The 20,802-nt window shown below is 32.5% G+C and overlaps 5 protein-coding genes across 6 annotated transcripts in view; 2 read left to right on the plus strand and 3 right to left on the minus strand.

Annotated features, from left to right (window-relative positions):
- Positions 1 to 7,121, minus strand: LOC124529729. Of its 2 annotated transcripts, none has more exons than XM_047103625.1 (4): positions 6,963 to 7,121; positions 6,615 to 6,760; positions 1,412 to 1,518; positions 1 to 1,129 (listed from the first exon to the last, which is right to left on the minus strand). In XM_047103625.1, the coding sequence occupies exons 2-4, from the start codon at positions 6,751 to 6,753 to the stop codon at positions 5 to 7; spliced, it is 1,371 nt and encodes a 456-aa protein (XP_046959581.1). In that variant the 5' UTR covers positions 6,754 to 6,760; positions 6,963 to 7,121; the 3' UTR covers positions 1 to 4. The 2 variants fall into 2 exon arrangements, with proteins under 2 accessions (XP_046959581.1, XP_046959582.1); XM_047103626.1 differs by lacking the exon at positions 6,963 to 7,121 and adding an exon at positions 5,100 to 5,185.
- A 257-nt stretch (positions 7,122 to 7,378) lies between these two features.
- On the plus strand, positions 7,379 to 9,458 carry LOC124529730 (autophagy protein 12-like). The gene is made up of 3 exons (XM_047103627.1): positions 7,379 to 7,679; positions 8,536 to 8,672; positions 8,751 to 9,458. The coding sequence occupies exons 1-3, from the start codon at positions 7,565 to 7,567 to the stop codon at positions 8,871 to 8,873; spliced, it is 375 nt and encodes a 124-aa protein (XP_046959583.1). The 5' UTR covers positions 7,379 to 7,564; the 3' UTR covers positions 8,874 to 9,458.
- Positions 9,310 to 17,214, minus strand: LOC124529731 (cilia- and flagella-associated protein 52). Its single transcript, XM_047103628.1, has 16 exons — positions 17,049 to 17,214; positions 16,634 to 16,896; positions 16,239 to 16,443; positions 15,985 to 16,120; positions 15,252 to 15,400; positions 15,026 to 15,171; positions 14,750 to 14,943; positions 13,794 to 13,942; positions 13,299 to 13,444; positions 12,915 to 13,066; positions 12,269 to 12,413; positions 11,793 to 11,885; positions 11,109 to 11,252; positions 10,191 to 10,346; positions 9,946 to 10,087; positions 9,310 to 9,419 (listed from the first exon to the last, which is right to left on the minus strand). Exons 1-16 carry the CDS (start codon positions 17,092 to 17,094, stop codon positions 9,358 to 9,360), a joined length of 2,328 nt encoding a protein of 775 aa, XP_046959584.1. The 5' UTR covers positions 17,095 to 17,214; the 3' UTR covers positions 9,310 to 9,357.
- Positions 17,215 to 17,566: 352 nt separating this feature from the next.
- LOC124529877 (baculoviral IAP repeat-containing protein 5) lies at positions 17,567 to 19,083 on the minus strand. The gene is made up of 2 exons (XM_047103811.1): positions 18,713 to 19,083; positions 17,567 to 18,282 (listed from the first exon to the last, which is right to left on the minus strand). The coding sequence occupies exons 1-2, from the start codon at positions 18,986 to 18,988 to the stop codon at positions 18,154 to 18,156; spliced, it is 405 nt and encodes a 134-aa protein (XP_046959767.1). The 5' UTR covers positions 18,989 to 19,083; the 3' UTR covers positions 17,567 to 18,153.
- A 460-nt stretch (positions 19,084 to 19,543) lies between these two features.
- LOC124529667 (monocarboxylate transporter 12-B-like) overlaps positions 19,544 to 20,802 on the plus strand; it is a 34,624-nt gene continuing 33,365 nt past the window's right edge. Inside the window, exon 1 of the mRNA XM_047103506.1 lies at positions 19,544 to 19,910. The gene's annotated coding sequence lies outside the window, so the exon portion shown is untranslated. The remainder of the gene's footprint in view (positions 19,911 to 20,802) is intronic.

Here is a 20,802-nt window from a genome sequence, read left to right on the forward strand (position 1 = left end):
TCATCTATGCTGTAACGTGAGCTTGGTTGCTTTTTATTTTTTCATCCTTAGCTTTCAATTCCAGCTCTATTTTCGTCCATATATCTTGGTCCATGGCCTCTTTTGCTTTACTCCGTTCCATGTACTTTTTAGACAGCTCATCTGCGAACGCTGAGGGCACGAATGAATCCGACTTTTGGACATTGCTGTTTTCCGAATCGATTGAAATCGGAGACATCGGTTTACTGCCAACTTTCTTTTTGAATGTTACAGGTCCTAAATAAAATGAAGATCCTTTTTGTTTCTTGGAAGGGCTATTAAACCAATTTTCTACTTTTACTATCGACTCCCTCACTTCCTTTGGTATATCCTTTGAATTTTCCTTTGCTGGACTAGATTTACTATGACATAGTTGGTTTTTATTATCATCTTGTTCTTTAGATGATGTTGCATTTGTTTCTTTTAAAACACATATCTGATTGCGATTGCTATCAACTATATGTTCAAGATTTTCATTTAGAACTGCCTTTTTTGTAATCATAAAAGTTTTATCGAGAACTTCGGATGTTACATTCGATTTTTTTATAGATTCTTTCATTTCTGAATCTTTTACATGACTAGAAAGGCTTTTTTGATAGTAATCGGGTGCTTTCAATTCAATTTTATCTGCACCGGAAACAGTTGTGTTTGGTGGTTGGCAATGTAGCTTCACTAATGTTGCGATAGCTAGATTTCGTTCTCGCTTTACTTTAACACAGTTTGTGTTGGATGTCCCGCTTATTTTTGTTTTTAACTTTTGTCTCATCTCTTGCATCTCCAATGGCGTAAGACGGGACATATCAATACAACTTGAACTATTACTGTGACCATTATCGATCTTGTTTACTTCTTTGATATTATTTATATCTAATTGTTCTCCTCTTTTTTCAGGGTTTTCACATTCGTACGTTACGTCTTTTTTCTTAATAACATCTTCTGTTATAGAATTTAAACCTACTGTATCTAACTGAGATGGAGGTTTCTTACTTAGTGGTACGAATTCAACTACATTTGGATTTAATTTGCTAATGGAAACTACGGTACTTGTCACTTGTGTATCATCACCGTTTGTCCGACTTTCCATTGAAGGTCTTTCATAAAACTGATCAACCTGAAACAATCAGTTTTTATGGTAGCGTACTAAAAATATATAAGTTATATTAGCTTGCTCTAACATCATAAACAAAATAAATCTATTTTTCTCTTTGTATTATCGGGTTAGATATTAATTTGATAAATTATTCCAAATATGGGTCGGTGTTTAGAGATCTTGTAACTTAAACAAAATACTTCAGTTAGGGCAAGCCAAGCAAGGCAAGCATTAATTTGGTAGCAAAATGTATTATATATGAAATGACACAGAATAATAGAATTGCTGATTAAAAAAGCTTACCATTCTTATCATTTGCGTTATTCCCTTTAAATCTGGCATGTCAATATCTGTATCGCCTGAAGGTTTTCGTCCACCGTACAATGTTGCGATCTGCATCTCTTCTTCTTCTTCTAAATAGGGAATAGAAAAAAAAACTAAGTCATATAAATGCAACAACATAAGTGCTTTTCTATAAGAAAGAACTGCAGAACAAGTATATTACAACACAACTTAATGCAGCATCGGCTAAATAAGTATCGGCATCGTAAAACCGATCATATCCGAATTAAGTATATTAGTTTATTTCTTATGTGAATATGACCTTTACATCTATTATATTCATCAATTTGACACGTCGATTTCCATGCACTTGCTTTCTCGGGTTGAGCTGGCGCGGGAATCTTTAGCGACGAATAGCGTCCAATGGCGCGATAAGGAGCTATTTCTATTGGTTGATTAATCGGCAGTAATCGGTTTTATTGAATTTGCCGATGCCACATCTAAGTTGGGTCGTACTATACGTCAAGGGATATAATATATTAAATATTAATATCAAAATGATCACTGCAAGTAGGTTGTTTAGTAATATACGAAGCGAGTTCCACAGAATATCACTGCAGCACTACTTCTATGTGTTTTGTATTTTAAGCAAACATTAATATGCAAGCACCAGAAAAATTAACAAGCACTATTACTAAGTATCTGAAAACGTTTTAATCTTTTACTAGTAACACTCGGTCAAACCTTTCCTTTGATAACAGTTATTTACTTTTCTGCTTTAGCATTTGTAACTGTTATATATACATCTATCGTTGAGTGCGTTGGGTGCGCCTTCGAGAAAGAATAAATCTATAATTTGATTGCTTATTGTCAAATGTATGACGTTAAATATTTAAAATTTTGCAATGTCATGATTGAGCGTTTGTTTTGATTGCTTTGGTGTGAAAAATTAAGTGACTAACTTTTTTAAGACAAAAATGAGATTTTAAATACGACCAGTGTTTTTCTTGTCGGCGCACTATGGGAAAATCACGTATGTTTCGTCTCAAAACTCCGTATCTCAGTTATTTTAAAACTAAATGATCTGTAATTTTATACACATATTTGTGAAAGTATAAGGTTTAACAGAAAAAAAATTATAATTTCAAAATAATGCTTATTAATTTATTTAAAAAATAAAACTTAAAAAATACATGCATTTATAAGATTTTTTTTTTTTGTAATTTACTGACATAAAATCGATTTAAATGTTATTGTATAAACAGTGTCTAACCAGAAAAAAATAATGTACAAAATTCAACAAGCTCCTACAGATTTTCTTTGACAACAAGAAGGGACTTGGCTTCATCGAAAAGTTCTTTCGATATTGTTTCTCAGGCATTTCTCAAACTTGATATATATGAGTCAGAAGTGTACAATAAGGCATGGAACACGTCTATATTGGTAGTCGCTCTTGAACACTTTCTAGAATGATGAAGACTAAACTTTTTGTAATCCTTGTTGCGGGATTCTTGAGCGTCTTCGGACAATTGTCCGATAGGTAAAATAGCAGAGTACTCAATGATTTTTTCTCCGTGAATAATTATTTTATGTACGAAGGAAGGCATACAATACCAATTATAAATATTTACGTACAGTTGGGCGGTACTGTATGCGTATTCACCGAACTTTTTTTTGAATCAATAGCTATTCCAGATGACATCGTCTGTAGTATAATGTAATGTACATTATACTACAAACGTTTTTTAAGTTCTACGTCTACACCTGTAATGTCTGCAGAGCAAGAGTAATTCTACAAAATCTCCGAGCTGTGTTTCCGTCGTTACTATTTCCAGTGTCTTGTCGAGGTTTATCGGTATGCAGTTCCATTTCTTCCCTAAACCGCTTTTGTACCAGTTTTTTTAAAAACAATGACCACTTTTGGAAAGACCAGTTATAGGAAATGTGTAAAATCATCTCCATACTTCTAATCCAAGCGTGTAGTGTTGACAGTCCATATTGAAATGAACTTTCATTCACATCTCGTGTCCTAACTGCTTCTAAGTTATTCATTTGCCGAGGAGTAGCACCACAAATTTTACAAGAAGCACTAGAAAGAGTTTAAATTAAAGCTTGTGCTACTTTACCATTAATCATGGTTAAAAATAGGTTAATTTCAATTACTTCACCATTCTTATTTATCACGGAAGAAGACAGGTTTTTAATTTGATTTTTGATATCAGCCACAACAGACGCGGTTTTTCAGGAGTTTCTTTGGCAAATTCTATCAATATAGGTCTGCAATATTTTACGGATGAGCAAGTTTCATTTTTTTAAATAACAACATTATTTGTTTCATCTATGAGTTTAATGGGCACAAGTGAAGCAATAAAAAGATTCGCATCTGATATGAAATCGCTTTCTTCGGGCAAAACTTGCTTGTATTCACTTTGCCCTGATGACCCGTCATAACCACATTTGCAGAATAGTTTCAACTGTCTTAAACCGTTTTTGTAAACTGAATCAATTAGTAATATACGTGCCACAGTATGATCCAATAAGTCCTGCAGATTGTTTTTTGCACTTATGTTAGTAATAGAAGGTGGTAACCGCTTTTTTAAGACGATTTCTGACGAACAACTGTTCATGTTTCAGGGTTCGCCTTTCTTTTATAGGCCAATGAAATAGCTATGTGCAAAAATAGATAAAGTGATCATATTTTATCAAAAAGGGTAGTCAAAACTATATCAAAACCTCAAATAACTATTAAAAATAGTCATCACTGTAATGACCATTTTATCAATTTGACCTAAATAGATAACAGATGACTATGTGAGAAGTAAAAAGATATTGGAAAAAAAAACTCTCGCGATATGTTTTGGCACCCTGTCAAAAAAGGCGCAAGTATGCGCAAGTAACTTTTTCTTTGTCCTTGTGTAAACTAATGTATAAAGATCGTAATATCTCGACAACGGCAAACAGCGGTAAAAGGTTAGGTCTCGTTAAAAAAAAAGTAACCCGAAAATTATACTACTTAAAGCAAATTGGTTCATTTTAATTTATTATACATAATATTATTTAAGAAACGTTATTAGGAGATTATAAGCATTTCAAAAATGTATAATACATTTATATCAAAAACTTTTGAGTTGCGTTTGCACTGGCGTTGAATTGTAGTAATGTATTGTGCCAAAATCACATCATTGAACATTAGTTGGCTTTGATGCCTTTTTATATACATAATTGTTAGCAAATAATAATTTAAAAAATAAAGAAAAGAAAGCTTATTTATAACACTTAATTAATTAGTTTTACTCCATAAAAACGACTGTCATGTGAAACAGTTTTGAGACTGCCTGGTATGGGGCTTTCCCATAGTGCGGTGTCTCTTTTTATACGTGATCGAAATTTAATGTGTTTCATTAAAGTGGAAAATGTAATTAAAAATCACTATAGATTGTAGATTATAATTTTATTATTTTTATGATATATTATATAATTGAATGTGTATGACTCAAAAAAAGTATCAGCAAATAGTCTTTAAGTAATTAAGCACTATAATATCCTATATTGTAATTCAATTTTTGTTCATGACTGTAGTATTTTTCAAAGACTGATAGAATTATCTCATACCATTAAATACAAAATGTTGCAAATGAATGTATTATAAATAATCTACCATAACACAAAGAGCACACACTGACTCAAAGTAGCCAATAACATTACTTGCCTTTGGCCGTGCATCCGGGTTATTTCTTTCATTACATATAATGAGAAGAATAATCAATCCACAATCCATTTAATACTATCACAGTCCTGCAGAAGAAGACCATATGCTTTATTTATATTATTTTCAATCAGCTGTAGGACTGATTTGTCCATAAGTTAACATCCTACGGTTGTACAAACAAATACAATGAAACAATTACTCATATTGTTAATAAAAGATAACTTTAAAATTATATGCAAAACTAAAAAAATTTTAACTGTGAGTGAAAAATGTTATTTATGGAAAATCTCCAATCCCATTAGGTACAATTTTTTTTTTAATAGTCAAGATTTAATTAGCCAAACTTTTGCTACACAATCTTCCTATCAATGAAATGTATTAACAAACAAGTAATGTTGAGAACTGACTCTTTAGGATCCTATTATAAGTAATAAAATAAATTATAGAATCTATGTCTTCAGTTATTACTTATTATTGGCGTATTAATTAAGAGTATTGAGCTGAATACTCATAAATATTCTCTATGCCTGAGTAATCTTTATAACTTTTTTTTAAGTTCAAATAATTTATAAGGAGTTTGCTTTCAACTGACAAGTTTTTATTTTTACTAGTTAAGGTACTTAAGATTTAAAAAATTCCTTTTGAATTTCCAGATATCACAAAACCAATATGTTTTAAGAAGTCTCCAAGCTTTTGTTGTCCATCATATTACAATGTTATTTACCATTTTTCACAGTGTTTACAATTTCATAAAATGACATGGAATTTCGAAGTAATCCTCCATGTTTTTATTATAATGCATAGGACTGTATGAACTTCTTGTCATAAAAATTCTACTTAAATTTACAAAGAGTATACATTTGAAATACAAGATCAAGACTTTGACTTATTGTATCACTACCATGTGGCTTATGTGAGTTTACAAGGATGCCTATTGCTACTATACACCTTACATCACCCAATGATAGTAAGGCACAGAAAAAGAACAACAAAATAAAAGCTAATTTTTAAAAACTTTAAATTCATAATACATTTAACCTAACCAGCATGAAATTTTATCTTGAAATATCAATGATTGTTTTCATAATGCCACAAAAACTCAAGTGTTTTGTGTCAACACCATATGGATATGGTCACCCAAGTACCTACTCAAGTTTCAAAACAAAAAATGAAGCACAATGAAAATAGTTAGAAATGTATAAACAAAATTTATAGTATATGAACAGGCTTATGCATAAATTGATAAATCAAACATTGTAGACCTTTACAGTAATGTTATGATGACAAATAAATAAATAACAACAAGTCTTTGAACAACAAAGCTTTTATAAATAATTTTGAATATTGAATTAGCGATGTTAATACAAATGATAGAAATTAAAACATAATATCCTGAAAATTTCTTTATCCCATCTTTCAGGGTTATTTTACTTCTTAAAGTTTAAATAAGAGGAATTACAATAATTAATAAAAAATAGCAACATTGCTTGAACGCAATTTGGCACTATTACTAACCTTCATTGCTCATATGACATGGTGGTGGAGGTTCCTTCCCCATTATAACATATTCTTCATTCAAATCACAAACGCTTTTTCCAGTGGCCGTTGTTAGATCCTGGATAACATCTTTCTTTGAGTACCACCCTTGATTCATTATATTACTGCAATAAAAGTTTATAAATACATCAAGTTGTCACATATTGTAATTGTTGTTTACCTTTCATAATTTTTCTTATTAATGGTTTCATGGTCATGTTAGTACACGAATTAATGAGTGTAAACTACATAAAACATCATTAAGCACATAAAACATATTGTGTATACATGATAAGGAAAAATACATATTAATTAAAAGATAAATACCGTCAGGTATAAAAAGCGCTGTTCCAGATTTAAATTTATGTAGAACAATATTTATTGCGAAATGCACTTGCAAGTTGCAACTTGCACTTATTGTTCTTTAAATTTTTAGATTAAGTCAAACAGTCAGTGTTTCCAGTATTTCTTAGTTCACTTTCCCACCTAAACAAAAAAATAGTAATGTCAAAATAATAATGTCATCATAATAATGTCATCATTTTAAGTCCAAAATTTATTTTATTAATGCAGAAAAATTAAAATGGAAAAATACACAGAATTTCCTAAAATATGTTTTTATTTTCTTAGAGACAAAGCTTAAATTTATGTACGAGAAAATTCTAAGGTGGCAAACCGATAATGACAGTATTAACTTCCATCTGTTTTCTGTATACTATACTATACTCTATCAGTATCTAATTATCTATGCCTATGGTAAAACTAAAACTTATAACATAAAAACAAAAAGTCAACAGTCACTAAATAGTCTACAATAACAAAATAAACCTTTGTTTTTAAATTATCAATACGGAAACGTTTCTTAGTTTTAGCAAACTGTCTACTTTTTTGTTTTATTTGTTATAAATAATTCAATATCGGTGTCATAAATGGGGGACGAAAAGTCGGAAGATATTTCGCAAACGGAATTACCAAACTGTGAGAATGTTAAGGAAAATGAACCAAAAGATACTGAAAATAATGGTAAAGCGGATAAAATGAAAGGTACTAACTTATACTTATTGTTTATCAAAGCTCATACATATACCTGTGTAAATGACCGCCCAATATCTAGAAATAAAGACAATATATGCTCGTGTCAAAAACAATGTAGTCTGTTTATAATAATCTTTTTTCGTGATTATAAAATATATCAATATGTTTTCAGTATTCAATATAGCATCCATTGATTCAAATAACAATAACATTAAAATTGATGTGTAACAAAAGGGAATATAAAACAAAAGATTCGTACATGTAATTAAATATATAAAATGGAAAATTGGAGTGCAGCTAAGTCAATTCTAAAAGATATTCAAACATCACTGAATTTACTCAAAATATAATTGAATGATATCCATGAAGGAATCATAAAACTTCATGAAAGTGTTTTCTATTGAACGGTTATTCAAATTTAGAATGTGCATATTCGTTAGGAGAACTCTTACTAAAGATATATATGTATAAATCATATAAATATAATAACTTAGTCCTTATAAAAACCTTATAAAAGTTGAGTGACAAGAATAATATTATAAAAATGAATCAATGATATTCAATAGGACAAAATTATACAATAGTTTACTTAATAATGTAACTTAGGTAGCTTGGTCTTATTCAAAAATTAAATATAAACTAAAAAAAGCATATATGAATTACTTTGTAATATTTCACAGTTTTTATGTTTGTTCAATTTCATTGTAAGTGAACTAACTTCTTTAATGACTAAATAATCTGTGAGTCAAAATATGTCCAAATATATATTATTAATCAAATAATGCATATATATGAAATTTTGCACCTATCAAATAAATGTCATAATTCAATTAAAACCGAGTGATATATTAGTTCTTTTTTACAGTTGACATATTGCTCAAGGCCACTGGTAATGCTCCCATTATGAAGAAAAAAAAGTGGGCTGTAGATGCAGAAAAACCTATTGGCTGGATTATGGAATTTGTTAAGAAATATTTAAAACTAGAACCAGAAGAAAAATTGGTAAGAATTATTTAATACTAAATGAATATTAATTATATTATTTAGATACATATTTTGATAAGATTATTTTGTTTTCAGTTCCTTTATGTGAATCAGACGTTTGCACCATCACCTGATCAAATAATAAGAAACTTATATGAGTGTTTTGGTACTGATGGTAAACTAGTACTACACTATTGTAAGAGTCAAGCCTGGGGTTAGGAATATAAGTGTGAATTGTATTACTGATATAAAATTTAAAAGGCATAAATTTTATTTTTTTGTGCATTTATCAGTTATATGTTGATGCATGCCAATAATCAACTGTTATTTTGATTTCCTCATAATTTATACTCAAAATACGACAGAATACTTTCACAGTCAGTTTGTATGTCTAAAGCAATAAATATTTTAATTTTATATTATGTATTCTTTATATATATAAAAAAATGTGAGACTATATTAATTTTACTTTAAATGCATTGTGATAAAGTTTTACTTATTTTGTTAGTCATACATCAAAGACAATTTAATATTTAATGGATTTAGCTTTAAGCTTAAGTATAGAAAATAATGAAACAAAGTTACTGTATAAAATGTAATAAATATAATAAAATTATCAATATTATGAAATACAATTGGCTTTTTGAATCACATAAATACACATGACATTACTTGAAATAATATTTTGAATAATTCTCATTGGTTATTTTTTATCACCACTACTGTTGACATAATCTTTACTTGTCGTCCTTGTGGGTAGGTTATCTGTATGGAAAAAAATACATATATATATTTTATGTACAATTAATAATTATACTGATTTAACAAAAACTTTTTCTGAAAATTCCAAGCAAATGTATATCAAATTAAATTCAATAAATTTGGTTCTTGTAAGCCCTTTAAATAAGTATTCATTTACAAAACAATCATTTCGACTTGAAATTACAAATAGGTTGGGCTACATAGAAAAATTAAGTATGCAAATGGATGACTACTGTTATAAACTTTTTTAACAACTTCAAGTTATGATTCTTTATATTAGGTTTGATAAGTACTATACATTTATTTTAATACTGTTCAAATTCATTTAAATTTATTTTCATAAGTGTTGACATAGTATACATAGACAATAAATTATCACAAATACCTTTAATATCAAAGTGGAGTCATTAATTAAAATCAAAAATAGAATGGGAACTAAAATGTACCCCTGTGGAATGCCTATTTTAAGCAATGAATAAGAATTAAGATTAAATTTACTATTCGAATGTTTTTCATGTGTTATCATTACCTGTTTGCTTAGAAGATTTGCTGCTAGTACTATTACCAGTTTTGGGAGTGTTCTTTTTTGACGGATTGGGTTTTACTGGGTTACAAGGGCAGCAGGAATGCACGCTACTTCTTGATGTATCCATAGCTTCGATTTTCTCTGTCTATATTTTTAGAAAAAGATATTAAGTGCGGTAAGATTTAAAAAATTCAAACAGTGGATTCACTGTTAAAATGTTACTGCAAAGAAAGCATTTAGTATAGAACCTTTGATGGAGCCGATGGTATCTTATTCCGTCTATCACCGGCTGCTTTTTGCGTTGGCTTATCTTCGAGTTGTAGTTTTAATTCTTCTTGCAAAGTTTTCGGAGATTCCACAGCATTTTTTTGATCCGAAGGCGGGTTGTCCTTTTGTAGGTACATCTGCACCATAGTACAATTAAATTAAATTATTAATCCATACAAACCTTTGTCTTATCTATTTCATGGCTGAATCACGTGAATCTTAAAGAAGATAGCCGAAGTCGTCACTTTTAATATTCAGTTCTGTTTATTGAAGAGTTGTAAGTGCTTAATAATTAATTACAACTCATACGAATTAACTGTACACCTCGCTCTGTGACGTCATTAGAACGATACCGCTTGCAAAAAGAATGAAAATTATATAAATTATAAATTTTTTTATGTTGATAAAGGGTCACGTTTTTATGATAAGGCGTCATTATACTAAGAAGTCTTCCAATTAAATAGATACATATGGACCGATATGATATTACAGCTTAACAATAAAAAAACGGCAATTGGACGCTAGATTTTTCATTGCGGTGACATTTTTCATAGTCTAAGATCGTTTTTGTATTTATTAACAAAGATGCTATCGCTACTGAGTGCTTACGGCGAATGCGGGGCGCGGGGTAGCGGGAGAGGGGTCGCATTCCAGAGAAGTGCACAGTTGATTCGTACGAGTTGTAGTGATTGGTTTCAGAGGGTACCGCTGGTTTTTTAGTGGGTTAACCCAGTGTGCTTGGGCGCACTCGGCGTTTAGGGCTCCGGGGAGTCCCACACACCCCCCCCACTTTCCATCACGTGGGGGAAGCGCGTAAAGCGTTTTTCCAGCGTAATAAAAAGAAAAAGCCCTGTAAAATCCTCAGTATTGTGTGTCTAGTGTCGGACGTCGGCACTCACCTCAGGCACCTTCCACACGATGATGCTTCCGGCGGCGCAGCTGCTGACGATGTAGCGCGCGTCGGGGCTGAACCGACAGCACGTGACGGCGCCGGCGTGCCCCGCGCCCGCGTGCGTGTACACGCCCTCCTGGTACTTCCACAGCTCCACGTAACGGGACAAAGTACATTTTAATAGTAGATTATAAAGGTTCTATTGCTCCAACAACAAAAACAACAACAACAGCCTGTAAATTCCCACTGCTGGGCTAAAGGCCTCCTCTCCTTTCCTTTGAGGAGAAGGTTTGGAACATATTCCACCACGCTGTTCCAATGCGGGTTGATGGAATACACATGTGGCAGAATTTCTATGAAATTTGTCACATGCAGGTTTCCTCACGATGTTTTCCTTCACCGCCGAGCACGAGATGAATTATAAAGACAAATTAAGCACATGAATCAGCGGTGCTTGCCTGGGTTTGAACCCGCAATCATCGGTTAAGATGCAAGCGTTCTAACCACTGGGCCATCTCTGCTCATCTATTGCTCCTTCGCGACTTTTTTACGCGGCTCTTATAGAAATTACGATTAATACTCTTGGGAAATTATTAAATCGAAAAAGAAGCTTAAATGATTTCCTATTTTGCTTAACGTTTATAAATTATTTAATCGTACTTAAGTGATAAAATATATAAGTTGGCTATACCTTAACCATTTGGTCGTTTCCACCTGTTACAAAAAGTTCACCGTTTTGCGTTATATGGAGACCGTTTATTGCTCCGACTTTGCTAGCCTCGAGCTGAAATAAGAAAAAGTTTAAAAACCAACATCCTTGAGTGCCGATGAGCTAATCTTTACAGTGCCTTCTTGCAGGAAACACCTAACTATCCACCTTGAACTTATCGTTTATTAGTGGCAAATTTAAATACAGTTTCTTTATTAATGTTTTACTTGACCAAACCAAATCTCGACAAACAATAGTCGTCTAATCGTCGTCGTCAAATTTATTGACACTATTCACATATTATAAGATAAGCAACTTAGCCCTTCCTCTTTCTTTCTGGTGGATTATAAAATATTGTATATCTCATCACAGACTTGAAACAGGTAGTTCCTATTTACCAATTAATTGGGCATATTCATGTCAGTTTTCATACATATCCTTCTCGTGTCAAGCGTTACCTCTCGAGCGAGGTTCCCGCTGCCCGTCTCCCAGTAGGCCACGCGCCGGTCGGTGCCGCCCGTCAGCAGCTGGCAGCCGCGGGGCTCGAAGCACACGCACATGAACAGGGTGTTGGCGTACATCACTTGACGCCGAGATAGCGAACTACGGACAACAATACTTATAGCACCTAGAGATTGCACAGCATGCTAAGGCATGTTGGCTATTACCGCCACCGCATAAGACAATGCTTACATTGTCTTATGCGGTGGCGGTAATAGCCGCAATATTATGGAGTCTCCCAAAACTATTTATCCGTAGGTACACGTGATAGCGTCAGAGTAAAAAAACCTTCGTCAGTTTTCAAATTCATTTCTTTATCAAGTCTTGAAACTCTTAGTACCTCTTGAATCTAAACATCAAATAATTGAGATGCAATATGTCATTCTTAATCGAAAAAGCAGATTATCGCTCGTACAGAACACACGAAAATAGATTTTAAGGTGACCAACCTTTTCTTACCCCGACCCTACATGGCCTGGTAACAATATGGAAATTGAAAAAAAAAACTATTTTGTGGCCAAAGTCGTAAATTTTCGCAGACTAAAACAATAAATGCCGACGTAGATAAGATTACGATATAGTAATTTTAAGAAATATACTCACACAAGATCCCAAATAATACAAGAGCCGTCAGTTCCAGCGCTCACAGCCTCCATGTCATTTGGAGATACTTGAATAGCGGAAACGGGACTTTTGTGTTCTTTGAGAACTTTCTTTAAACTTTGACATTCTGGTTTTATGTCCCAAAGGCGAACCTAGAACGAAAAAGAATGACTCAAATAATAAAGTACTAAATAAATTTAAAAAAATCAGAAAAAAATATTATTTATTTGAATTATTGTTTACTTTACTTTGTAGTCATGTGTACATTGCAAGAACCACCGGTTTTGTTTATAGTCCGCATGGTGCTTTGTCGATTTCGAGATTTGTTAAGTAAAATATAAATTCTATAAATGAATAAACATATTTTATTTTCGGGTATCAAACCTGTCCTTCGCATCCGCCGGAGATGAGGGTGCGTCCATCGTGGGTCATGTCTAACGCAGAAGTGCCTTTATTATGTGTGTTATAGATGCAGTAAATAAGTCGTCCTGTGAGGGGTGTGAACGCGCGGATGTTACCGTCGTTCCAAGCTGACAAATCAAAATGTTTATATAAGCCAATTATTTTAATCCCAAATAGATACCGCAAATACAAATAAGAGAACTTAAATGTGAAATTTAATTGATCTAAAATACTTTAGTGTATTGTAAAATAATGTAAAAAATAATGTAACAGCGAGATACGTAAGCAGACTATCAATGCATCGCCTACCATAAGATGTGCAGCAAAAAATCGCTAATAATAACTTATCCTGGCATGAAGCAAGAAACTTGAAAAACATGTTCAATTTAAAAAAAAAAAATCTCTATTTGAAAACACGATTCAAAGGAACCAGTTCGATATAAGTCAAAATCAGCACCTCACTCTGAGACGGCTTACCGGTGACGATGGACTTGCCGTCGGCGGAGAAGAGCAAAGAGGAGCACGTGAAGTTGGGCACGACGATGCGCAGCAGCTCGCGCGCCGAGCTCGCGCACCACACGCGCACGTCGCCCGCGCCCGCGCTCGCGAACACGCCCGACATGCCTCTGCCACCGACACCCAACATTTTACAACAAACAACAACAACAGCCTGTAAATTCCCACTGCTGGGCTAAAGGCCTCCTCTCCCTTTGAGGAGAAGGTTTGGAACATATTCCACCACGCTGTTCCAGTGCGGGTTGGTGGAATTCACATGTGGCAGAATTTCTATGAAATTTGTCACTTGGCGATGTTTTCCTTCACCGCAGAGCACGAGATGAATTATAAAGACAAATTAAGCACATGAAACAGCGGTGCTTGCCTGGGTTTGAACCCGCAATCATCGGTTAAGATGCACGCGTTCGAACCACTGGGCCATCTCGACTCATTTTACGGATTACTAATTTTCCTATTCACTTCCCCAGATAACTTAGGAGAGATACAGTTCGAACCTTCCAAACGGGACCGTTGGTTCACGCAACTGATAATTACTGCTAAAATGCTATACTTACTTTATAATTTGTTACTGAATATAATACAGGAATTGTCATAATTGTCATACTGTATCGTTGCATTAAATTGCCTGAGACTAAGCCCTGAATCCTTTACCAGAATATCCTACTGATGAGCCTGCCACAAAGCTTGTGCTTAAGGCCAAGTGGTCAGGATCGAACCTGCTACCTAAATCAGTCGATGAAGACATGAGTGCTAGTATTGATTGTAAACGAAAAGTTTATACTTATTCGTATAAGTAAGTAGGTAGGCCCAGTAAAAATAAATCGTACTAAAAATTTCATGTTACTGCTTAATATCGTCATTTTCTGGATGAGAAAGAAAATGAAGGATGTATATGATGTAAACATGTTGTAAAATACCTCGGAAAAGCGATGTCATTAATGGCGCAACGATGACACGTGACCACAAGTATGGGGTCAAAGGTGGCCACGTTGATAGCGTATATTTCACTTGTTCTTGTGCCGGCGAGGAGTAGACGCTTGTCACCTTTTAGAGAGGGCGACTCCATCAATTCCAGTGATGTAATACAACCATTGAGCTTCGTGCTTTTCAGCTAAAATAAGAGCAACAGAATTAATTCCCACGCAGGGTGAATAATATATCAAATACAATAACTAAGAAGACGTTATACTAACCGCTCGAAAATGAGGTTTATTTGGGTCCAAAACTTTTCCTCTAGGAAATTCACCTTTCCAATTGATTTCGTCTAATATGTCGATGGTACCATCACCGGCACCGACGATAATACATCCATCTATCATTATCAATATGGATTCTATACCTATCAATTTATAAATAGGATTAACAAAAATGACAACTAGATACCTACATTATGCAATAAAAAAAATATTTTATCGTTACCTTGACTATAACATAAGGATTCAGGTCGCTTTCCTTTTTTCCAAGGTCCGCATTTTGCCAAGCAGCCAATAAGCGAGGGCTTGCAATGTATGACAGAGGCGTTAGGATCCGAGGGGTAATTAATCGAAAACTTTATTATGTCCCCAGTCCTAATAGAGAAATTATGAAGAAATCACAATCACTTTTATTACCTACACGGTTTACGGCTTAAAATAACTGTTCTGGTTGTAAGCGGATGAATACAAAATATTTCCTTGAGCGCCGAAATGGCTTACAGTCTATATCATGACGATTGCGGATTTCATTAAGTCATTATGGTTTTTTGGTTCCCAGCGGTGAAGGAAAACATCGTGAGGAAACCTGCATGGGACAAATTTCATAGAAATTCTGCCACATGTGTATTCCACCAACCCGCATTGGAACAGCGTGGTGGAATATGTTCCAAACCTTCTCCTCAAACGGAGAGGAGGCCTTTAGCCCAGCAGTGGGAATATACAGGCTGTTGTTATGGTTTTTTGTGTTAAATCTGTGATTCTAATTCATCTTATAGGTACTCAGAACACATTTGCCCGTGGTCGAATAAAATTCATTCACCACATTCACCACGCTGACATAAAGTGTGACATTAAATGAGCTTGGTTTAATAGGCACCAAACCTTAGCATGAAAATAGGAGGACTTATTCCAGTATATTATGGCTGTTATTTTATTTTTATTTCATTCATTTTACTAACGTGGTTCCTGCCATGCCGAATGTATCATCTTGATTGACGGCAATACAACGCACACATCGCCGCAATTTGCCCAGCGTCACGTCAACGACATCTAAGTTCTTACTCTCAGCACGGATGTTCCATACGCGAAGATTAGCTGACAGAAATATTAGATACTTACATCTCGATATAGAAATTTCCAAAACACGACTTATTATGTAAGTTTTCGGAATTTAAAAACAAGTTATTTTATGTAAAGCATTCAATGAACTTACAATCGCCTCCAGTAACAAAGGAATTGACTCTTAATGATAATGGCGATAGGGTCATAGCATCGCCGGTCGTCAAGCGAGCCGCAGCCGCTGTACCAGTGGCAGCACCAGCTACACAATCCCACAACACAACACAGCCATCATCACGACCGCCGAGAGATATCATGTAACGCTCATCTGATGAAAACGCTAACGCTTCTACACGTACCTGTGAATAAATTTATTAAATATCCCGCATATCTAACGATCTATCTATTTAAAGACGTGTAGTATAATTCGTTAAGTAATAAAACTTAAGACCTGACTTGGTATTTTCATAAATAATAAAAATATAGTTCCTATATAGGTATAGGATGATAGATTCATACTTTACCCGTACCTACCCTCAGTTACTTTACCTTATGTAGTTCATGACTTCCGAGCATAGTCTTGTTCTTAAAATCCCATAATTTAGCAGAAGCTTTAAACCCAATATGGTTAATTTGGCCCGATCCTATGTAAGTGCCTTTAGGAGACACAGCCACTGTTGAAACACTGTTAGTATGGCCACTGAGGAAGTACATCTTTTTCGTTTTCCACTCTTGAATGCAAACTTTATTGCCCATTGGGTAAATAATATGTTCACCATTAGGGTGGACTTTCAGGCCACGAATTGCTGAGCCTAAATTAAAAAATAATTGTTGATAAAAAGCAATATTGTCGTGAAAGAGTATTTTTATAAAAGTATTTTTTTCTTATTTTCTTTGCAGAATACCGATTAGGTAGTAAGAGTATATCACCATGAAATAAAGTACTATTCAAATTTTTACACACCATCAAAACCTATTATAGCATACGGTTCTAAGTTTTTTACTTCCATATTTTCTATTCTTTACTCAGTCTTGATTTATACCTATAAGAAATATATAAAAGTAAAACTTTGAATCTAAAATAAATTATATTTTATACAATTCAAAGTGCTATTTTGAAAGCCTTAATAACTTTGTTTATACTTTTGTGTTGCTAAGATACATAATAAATGTTTATTTTTATTTTATTTAAATGTTGTAGCAAAGGCAGTTTTTGTAGGGATTTAATTTCCTTATTATATTGTCTATGACTTTTTATCTTACTTGTTTTGTAATTGTCACCTTGGAAATAAAAAGTGTATTTCAAAATGCAATATTAACTATTTTTTTTATTTTATATTGCCTAAATATGTAAGGAATACATCATAAGTCCACAGTATGTCCACACTATGGTGAATATTTGAATTTATTATGGTTAAACTGCCAGCAGTAACAAAAATAGTGTGTTAAAATGAAACTAAAGTTTAATTTTATAAAGAATATTGAATTTATATATTTCAAACAAGGGGTAAAAGAGCATACAGGTTACTTTAAGCAGACTTATTGTCAGTGACCTCCAATCTCAACTTACAGTAAATATTTATATAGGTCAGAAATAATTGTATTCTGTATCTGCCTCTTTACATCATTATTTATACATGTTTATGCATTTTGCCTTGCCTTGCCTTAACTAACATCAGATAAACACAACTGATTATGTACTGTTATCTTTCAAATCTCAAATTTGTTTACTATTTTTAGGGACTCGCTTGTAGGATCTCAAGATCCAGTAGTTATGCCATTATTTAAAAAAAGAAGACTTCAATTTGGAATGTCTTTTGCATTTTTTATTATTACCATAAACAGCTAATGTTGTTAATCAAAACAAACCAGGGCTAATTCATAAATGCTTAGAAGCTAGTTTAAAGGAAAAAATTACAATAATAAAAATATTTTTAATACAATACATGTGAAACAATTTAATTCAATATTTTCTATCCATGTATTAATAAACAAAGTCAGTCTTAACATACAAATTATATAATATTAATGAATAATTAACTACACACTTGTATAAACTATTTATTATATCACTTCCTTCCCAAGCATCTTCTCCTTACTGATTTTGCTTTATCATCAATTTGTTCCTTAGCTACTTCTGCGATGCGCTTTGTTTCATTAATCATATACTGTTTGATGACCGAGAGGAACTCTGAAAGCTAATTGAAAACATTAATTAATAATAAAGTTAATAAATGTCTTGACCATGTTATTCAGCACTAGGCTACAAATTTGGAATTATAAACTAATATGACTTTCATTTATTTGCCATACATTAATTTCTATAACATATATATTATTAGTCTGAATCATTAGTATTAATGTCATTGACTGTGTAAATTATGTCAGTAATTCAAGGATTTAAATTAACATTTTCACACATATAATTTAATAGGAGTATAAATTGTTCAAAAACTCAAAAATTCTTATACCAGGAGACCATTGGCACACAAGAGTTGTAAACATAAAGTAGCCTTTGCTCTTACAATATTTACACAGGTAAAAATAAACGATAGAGACTTGAAAGGAGAATAAGTTATATCTACATTGTATCGTTTCGAGAAATATATATATTTGAACATTACTTACCAATAACTCATCTTCTCTTTTTCCAAGTTGAACAAATGCACATTTAGAAGCGTGACTTTTATGTTCTGCCCAAGGATCATCGCTAGCTTCCCAACCATCTAGTTCTTTTCCACAGAGGAAGCACTTTGCAGCGTCTGCATCTTCATCGCCAGTCGCCACTGAATAAAACCCAGCTTCAGCCATATTACGGATGTTACATTTATTCTTATCACCGAACGGCCATTTCTTGAATGTTTTTACACGCTCCTCGACAAGGAATAAAGAACGACTTTCCATTATTAATATCGAATATTTTTTTTAAATATTTTAGGAACCACACGAACGAAGTTCAAAAACCGTTAAGCAGTAACAGAATTTTAAAGTTTTTATTGAAATTGACAACAGATGTCAATGTCAACTTTTATTTTTGTTTTATCTTCCTTTTTGGTGCGACAAAGATATACATTATACAGCTTTTATGTTTATAAAGTAGACAATATAATGTGCCGAATTCTTATGATTTTGTTTTGGGCATATATATTTGCTTAATAATTTTTGCCTGTAAAAAAATAGCGGGAACGGGGTAAAATAAATTGTAACAAATGTAATATTTTATTACCTTATTTATAATTCACAATTCAAATTAAATGAATTTAACAGTTTACTTATTTTCTTAAAAGATATATAAATAAACTTTTAAGTTGTTTTATAATTATCTTTATTTATAGGTAAAATGATTGTAAGCATATTATGTTTTAGCCTCGTTGATTGCGTTAATGTCCGCAGATAAAGTAAAGCTTTTTTATTTCTCTGTATTATCTGTCTGTGTCATTTTTTGACTAGCCAATCCAATGGAAGGAAAGTCAAAGTCCATGTTCGGCCACAGTTTAGTTCTGATAGGTAGTGGTATTCTGTTGATCTAGAAAGTAATTTTGTGTTTGTGTTTTATATCTAAAACGTAGATCGTCTAATCATATATACGTATGATAACTTAAATATACCAAATAAATGCTATTTAACTCAATTTATGGTACAAATATTTAAAGCAATTTCTTAAAATAATCTTCCAAAGTAATCGAAACAAGTGCCTAATATTTTCTGTCTTTTGTTATTTATATATTGTCATTGAATAGTGTTCGTCGAGCGTTTAATGTTTTCCGAGAGGCTTGCAATGGTCCGAGCTGTTTTCTAGCATCGTCCTGTATTGTACAACATTTTGGTAAGTAAATTAACACGATTATATATTGTTTACTTCAGTTTTTGAGCAATTGACATTAGTTTGATGTGATTAAAATAACTTTACTTTCATTTACATTTTCTTAGTCTCAGTGTCCTCAAAACGAGGCACACGTGTACTGTTTTAGTTTTAACCTTGTATATCATGCCATATGATAAAAAAATATATCATAGGGTGGCTATGCACTATAGATTAAAAATACTATATTATTCATTATATTCGTATTTTTAAGGGCTAGTTTTTAATATATGTAATTTGAACTTTAATTTACTGTAGCTAGTATTTTAATTTATTGCCCTTGATCATACTTTTTTGTAATTATAACCTCGAAAATTAATTTAATTTAATTTTGATTATCTATTACATGTGTTAATTATCTATCAATGCATTAGTGTAGAGTTGTACAGCTTACACAAAACTGAAGCAATCTATATTCAAAAATCTTATTTTTAAATCCTGTAAAATTTAGGTCAAAATTGAAAGATGAGAAATTTAAATATTCATTCTATTAAAACTTATAAAGTGTTTAGTATATGTACCAAAATGTATGTTATCAAAATAGGACCTACATACTATTTTGATAACATACATCCCTTACACCAATTTTTAAAAGAAGGTTTTATGAATGTTAGGGTAACATGAAAACTTCATCATAGATAAACAGTATAGTCTGCATTCATACTATTATTGAGATAATGTATCCTGCAGGTTGGTATAATATTTCTTTCATGGCATAACTTTACCTAAAAGGCAGCTTGAAAAGTATTTCATTAACCTGTTTTATGCAGTGTGAGAAATTAATCTGAAATATGCATTATTCACAAGTATTTGCCCATGAAACAATATATATCTACTGTGCTATCAGTACTAATTT

Source organism: Vanessa cardui, chromosome 5, assembly GCF_905220365.1.
Source record: "Vanessa cardui chromosome 5, ilVanCard2.1, whole genome shotgun sequence".
Taxonomy (NCBI): Eukaryota; Metazoa; Arthropoda; class Insecta; order Lepidoptera; family Nymphalidae; genus Vanessa; species Vanessa cardui.